The sequence below is a fragment of the Triticum urartu genome, chromosome 2A (genome assembly GCF_056163025.1).
Source record: "Triticum urartu cultivar PI428250 chromosome 2A, HENAU_Tu73, whole genome shotgun sequence".
Classification (NCBI taxonomy): Eukaryota; Viridiplantae; Streptophyta; class Magnoliopsida; order Poales; family Poaceae; genus Triticum; species Triticum urartu.
The window spans coordinates 125,064,966-125,071,559 of NC_141874.1; the positions used below are offsets into that span (position 1 = coordinate 125,064,966).

The 6,594-nt window shown below is 46.6% G+C and overlaps 1 protein-coding gene across 1 annotated transcript; it reads right to left on the bottom strand.

Moving 5' to 3' along the window:
* Positions 1–215: 215 nt before the first annotated feature.
* LOC125541229 (fasciclin-like arabinogalactan protein 2) lies at positions 216–1,422 on the bottom strand. Its single transcript, XM_048704690.2, has one exon. The coding sequence runs from the start codon at positions 1,321–1,323 to the stop codon at positions 556–558; it is 768 nt and encodes a 255-aa protein (XP_048560647.1). The 5' UTR covers positions 1,324–1,422; the 3' UTR covers positions 216–555.
* Positions 1,423–6,594: the final 5,172 nt, after the last annotated feature.

Below are 6,594 nucleotides of genomic sequence, written 5' to 3' on the forward strand. Positions count from 1 at the left end.
GTCCATGGTGTTGTGTATTTCATTTCCTCCAAGTGCTATTTGTCAATATCTAAGCAGGACACGTCTAGACGAGGCGAGTAACGGTGGATGTTTTACCGGCAGGTAATGTAGACAAACTTTACGGATGGAGGACAAGTGAATCAAGTCTAGGCTTTGCTAACATGCAATATCGGTGTAATGAACGCAGAGACTTGATTTGGCTACACATGGGCAACTGGAGCCCTTTCATTTCTAGGCGATGTAATTAAGCTGCGGCACATGCATGAGCCAAGCAGCAAACCAGACAGGGACTCTGCTGGACTCTGGAGCATACATTCCCATCCCACTGACGACTGGCAAGTGGCGACATACACGAGGCATTTAATTTGCAGCAACATGACGAGCTAAACCTAATAAACACATAGCGTGTACAGTACTACCGAGTAACAACACGTGCACTGACTCATGAGCAAACACCCACCCAACAATGACTCTGCGTTAAACCTAACTAGACAGATTAAAACTCTAACAGAGCGGCCTTCTTCTTCTTGATGTTGTTCAGTGCATCCTGCGGCCTCAGTTGAAGGTGACAAGAAATCTGATCAAGGTGTCCGCCATGTTCCCCAGGTTCGCCACGGCCACGAGTAGCAGGGTTACCCAGAGCGGCATGCGGTAGTCCAACCAGCCCAGACCAGCGTCACCAGCCACCTCGTCGCCCCCATCCAGCAGCCGTCGCACATGGCTCGGCACCAGCACGGCGTCGACGACGTACACGGCAAGTGGGGGCTCCTCGGACGCCGTCTTGGTCACCCTGGCAGCGCCCTCCCATGACGGCGGCGACGGCCACATCTCCACCGTGTCCCCGTCATCGCGGAGGGTGATGGCGATGCCCTTGTTGGTGGCCGCGTCAACGGCCAGCGTGCTCACCGCCACCCAGTCGAACGCCTGGAAATGCTTCCTGCCGTAGCATGCCGCCGTGGCGTGGTACAGCAGCACGGCGAGCCGGTCGTCGGCGCCGAGGCTTCGGAACGTCGGCTCGAACTCAGCGAGGGCCTTGTCCTCGGGGCAGAACACCGTGAGGCCGCCGCCGTCCGTGACGCGCTCCCGGAAGACCGCGCCCGCATTCCCCGTCTCGGCGACGAGGCGGGCGAAGCGCCCGCAGGCGCCGTCCGCGGAGATGACGTCCATGAACGCCAGCTCCTCCGGCGCGACGGACGCGTTCCCAAGGCCAGAGTAGACGACGCCTCGGAACTCGAGTCGGGGCAGCCCGGCGTCGTCGGCGCCGGCAGCGGCAATGCCTCCAGATACGACGAGCAGAAGAAGGAGCAGAAGCTGAGGTCCCATCACGCGCGACACGAGCTAGCTAAGAGAGCGTGAGAGAGAGAGAGAGAGAGAGAGAGAGAGAGAGAGAAGTTGGTGAGTGGCTGCTGGCAAGCTGGTGGTAGTAGCAGTTCAGTGAGAGAGAGAGGAGTGGCTACTGGCAAGTGGGTGAGTATTTATACACGGTGACCCTGACGGAGGTTATCAGGTAGGGGAACTGCGAGGTTGTTGGTTTTATAGCGCTAGATCGATTCACCAGAAGCTGTGCACACACAGTGCAAAGCTGGCTAGACAAGCACACAGGCAAGCTGCTGGCTTGGTTAGCAGTAGCACACGCGCCTAGCCTCCTCACGTAGGCGTACATACGTGTACGCGAACTTTGCTTCTGGCTCGGCTTGCACTAGCGTCAACAGGATCGATTTGATCTTCGAGGGAACGTCTCCGGCGAGAGCTCACGTAAACTTTGCGAACGAAAGACCGGATGGATAGCTACAGGCTCGTCTCAAGCCTGGTAGTACTTTGTATTGCTTTTTCCGTTGTGTGTTACAAAGCAGCCTTGCCGGTGCTTATATACACGTCCATGTAGGGATTAGATACTTGACTCGGACTAGTAATCCTACTAGAACTCAGCTTACTTTTCTAATCCTACACGGACACCTATTACACGGTCGTGTTTAACTTTTACATTCACCTCCCTAAACATGACGTGCCCTTTTCTTCGACCTGGATCCCAAATATGACTACTCGTAGGCCTTACACTTGCTTTTGCCATTTCTCAAAGCATTTTAAGAATCTCTATGCTGAACAATATTATAGAGAGAAGGAAATTTGATAGTTAGAGGCATCTCCCCTAACCATGTATCCTCCCAGAATCTCGTGAAAGTACCTGTATCAATAATGAATTTTGCCCTATGGAAAAATACTGATCTAACTCTCATCAGTCCTTTACAAAACGGTGAGTTGGTCAGTCCGACCGTCACCTGAGACAAGGTTTTAGAATTAAGGTATTTATTACGCAGAATCTAGGCACAAGTGGCATTGGTCTCTAAGATAGCTTGTACAACCATTTGCTGAGAAGACATCTGTTCTTCATCTTTAAATTTTCAATTCCAAGCCCACCTTAGTCTTTTGGCCTATAGATAATATCCCATTTAGCAAGTCTGTACTTCCTCTTTAACTCATCACTCTGCCAGAAAAAACGACATTGATAAAAGTCCAATCTTTTCCGAACCCCAACCGGGACTTCGAAGAAGGACAAAAGAAACATTGGCATACTTGTGAGCACCGAATTAATGAGAATTAGTCGGCCTCCATATGACATTAGTTTGCCCTTCCAGCAACTAAGCTTCTTTTCAAATTGATCCTCAATACACTTCCATTCGTTGTTGGAAAGCTTGCGATGGTGAATCGGTATGCCCAGATATGTAAATGGCATCGAGCCCAATTCACATCCAAATAGCTGTTTGTAAGCTTCTTGTTCATATTTAGCTCTCCCAAAACAGAACAATTCACTCTTATGGAAGTTAATCTTTAGTCCCGACAACTGCTTGAAAAGGCATAGCAGAAGCTTCATGTTTCTTACTTTCGCCAGATCATGCTCCATAAAGATGATAGTATCATCAGCATATTGTAGGATGGAAACTCCTCCGTCCACTAAATGCGAAACGAGCCCACCTACCTAGCCATTATCTTTAGCTCTCCCTATTAGTATCGTCAACATGTCCACTACAATGTTGAACAAAATAGGTGACATCGGGTCTCCTGTCTCAGACACTTATGCGTCTGGAAATAATGACCTATGTCACCATTTACTTTGATTCTGACACTGCCTTTTTGCGTAAAGGACTCTACCTGCTTTCTCCAGGACTGATCAAATCCTTTCATCCGCAAGGCTTGCTGATGAAATGGCCATTTAACTTTATCGTACGCTTTCTCAAAGTCCACCTTAAAAACTACTCCATCTAGTTTTTTCGTGTGGATCTCATGGGGCATTTCATGAAGGAAGACGACCCCTTCTAGGATGTTTCTATCCGGCATGAAGGCTGTTTAAGATGGATGTACCACACTATGTCCAATCTGTGTTAGCCTATTCGTCCCCACCTTGGTAAAGATTTTAAAACTGACATTGAGAAGACATATCGGTCAGAAATGCTCAATCCGCACCGCATCTGTTTTCTTAGAGAGGAGAGTAATCGTTCCGAAATTCAAGTGAAATAACTGCAAATGCCCAGAGAACAAATCATGGAACATTGGAAGCAAATCACCCTTAATAATATGTCAACATCTTTTATAAAACTCAGCCAGAAATCCATCCGGTCCAGGAGCTTTATTATTCTTCATCTGTGAAATTGCGTCAAACACCTCTTTCTCCGAAAACTGGGCGGTTAAGATTTCGTTCTCATCCATCGCAAGTTGAGGTATATCGTCAACCCTCGACTCGTCTAAGGATACAAAACTATCTTCAAGAGCCCCAAACAACTATTTGTAGTAATTGGTGATGTACAATTTGAGGTTATCCTGACCCACAATCGTCCCCTCATCTTCCTCTAGCTGAAAGATTTTCTTTTTCCTATTTTGCCAAAAAGGGGGTGATCCCCGGCCTGTGCATCAGAACGATGTATACAGCCATAATTATTAATAAGCAAAAGGTTCAACACAAGTCTTCATGTCTCGAACAAAGAACGAAAAAGGCTCACAAAGAGCTAAAAAGAAATAGAAAAGCCACAACCGGCTAGCATAAAAAGATAGGATCACTAATTGTCTATCCTATTACATGACTGCCGTCCAAACCGGTTGAAAATAGCCCGTGGTATCATCTCTGATACGTCTCCAACGTATCTATAATTTATGAAGTATCCATGCTATTATATTATCTGTTTCGGATGTTTATGGGCTTTATTATACACTTCCATATTATTTTTGGGACTAACCTATTAACCGGAGGCCCAGCCCAAATTGTTGTTTTCTTGCCTATTTCAGTGTCTCGAAGAAAAGGAATATCAAACGGAGTCCAAACGGAATGAAACCTTTGGGAGAGTTATTTTTGGAACGAAAGCAATCCAGGAGACCTGGAGTAGACGTCAGGGAAGCTTCGAGGAAGCCACGAGGCAGGGAGGCGCGCCCCCACCCTCGTGGCTCCCCTGACCGACTTCTTTTGCCTATATATGTCCATATACCCTAAAACATCGGGGAGCATAATAGATCGGGAGTTCCGCCGCCAGGAGCCTCCGTAGCCACCAAAAACCAATCTAGACCCATTCCGGCACCCTGCCAGAGGGGGGAATCCCTCTCCGGTGGCCATCTTCATCATCCCGGCGCTCTCCATGACGAGGAGGGAGTAGTTCACCCTCGGTGCTGAGGGTATGTACCAATAGCTATGTGTTTGATCTCTCCCTCCCTCTCTCTCTCTCTCTCGTGTTCTTGAGTCGCACGATCTTGATGTATCGCGAGCTTTGCTATTATATTTGGATCTTATGATGTTTCTCCCCCTCTACTCTCTTGTGATGAATTGAGTTTTCCCTTTGAAGTTATCTTTTCGGATTGAGTCTTTAAGGATTTGAGAACACTTGATGTATGTCTTGCATGTGCTTATCTGTGGTGACAATGGGATATCACGTGATCCACTTGATGTATGTTTTGGTGATCAACTTGCGAGTTGCGTGACCTCGTGAACTTATGCATAGGGGTTGGCACACGTTTTCGTCTTGACTCTCCGGTAGAAACTTTGGGGCACTCTTTAAAGTTCTTTATGTTGGTTGAATAGATGAATCTGAGATTGTGTGATGCATATCGTATAATCATACCCACGGATACTTGAGGTGACATTGGAGTATCTAGGTGACATTAGGGTTTTGGTTGATTTGTGTCTTAAGGTGTTATTCTAGTACGAACTCTTGAATAGATCGATCAGAAAGAATAACTTTGAGGAGGTTTCATACCCTACCATAATCTCTTCATTTGTTCTCCGCTATTAGTGACTTTGGAGTGACTCTTTGTTGCATGTTGAGGGATAGTTATATGATCCAATTATGTAATTATTGAAGGAAATATGCCCTAGAGGCAATAATAAAGTTATTATTTATTTCCTTATATCATGATAAATGTTTATTATTCATGCTAGATTAACTGGAAACATAATACATGTGTGAATACATCGACAAACAAAGTTTCACTAGTATGGCTCTACTTGACTAGCTCGTTGATCAAAGATGGTTATGTTTCCTAGCCATAGACATGAGTTGTCATTTGATTAACGGGATCACATCATTAGGAGAATGATGTGATTGACTTGACCCATTCCGTTAGCTTAGCACTTGATCGTTTAGTATGTTGCTATTGCTTTCTTCATGACTTATACATGTTCCTATGACTATGAGATTATGCAACTCCCGTTTACCGAAGGAACACTTTGTGTGCTACCAAACGTCACAACGTAACTGGGTGATTATAAAGATGCTCTACAGGTGTCACCAAAGGTACTTGTTGAGTTGGCGTATTTCGAGATTAGGAGTTGTCACTCCGATTGTCGGAGAGGTATCTCTGGGCCCTCTCGGTAATGCACATCACTATAAGCCTTGCAAGAAATGTAACTAATGAGTTAGTTGCAGGATGATGCATTACGGAACGAGTAAAGAGACTTGCCGGTAACGAGATTGAATTAGGTATTGAGATACCAACGATCGAATCTCGGGCAAGTAACATACCAATGACAAAGGGAACAACGTATGTTGTTATGCGGTTTGACCGATAAAGATCTTCGTAGAATATGTAGGAACCAATATCAGCATCCAGGTTTTGCTATTGTTTATTGACCGGAGACGTGTCTCGGTCATGTCTACATAGTTCTCAAACCCGTAGGGTCCGCACACTTAAAGTTCGGTGACGATCGATATTATGAGTTTATGTGATTTGATGTATCAAAGGTAGTTCGGAGTCCCAGATGAGATCGGGGACATGACGAGGAGTCTCGAAATGGTCGAGACATAAAGATCGATATATTGGAAGGCTATATTCGGACATCGGAAAGGTTCCGAGTGATTCGGGTATTTTTCGGAGTACCGGGGAGTTACGGGAATTCGTCCGGGGAGTCAATGGGCCTTAATGGGCCTTAGTGGGAAGGAGAGGCAGAAGCCAGGAGGTGGCGCGCGCCCCTCCCAATCCCAGTCCGAATTGGACAAGGGGTTTGGGGCGCGGCCCCCCTCTCCCTTCCTTCTCCCCTTCCCCTCCTTTCCCCGTTCTCCTAGTTGGACTAGGAAAGAAGGAAACCTACTCCTACTAGGAGTAGGAATCCTACTC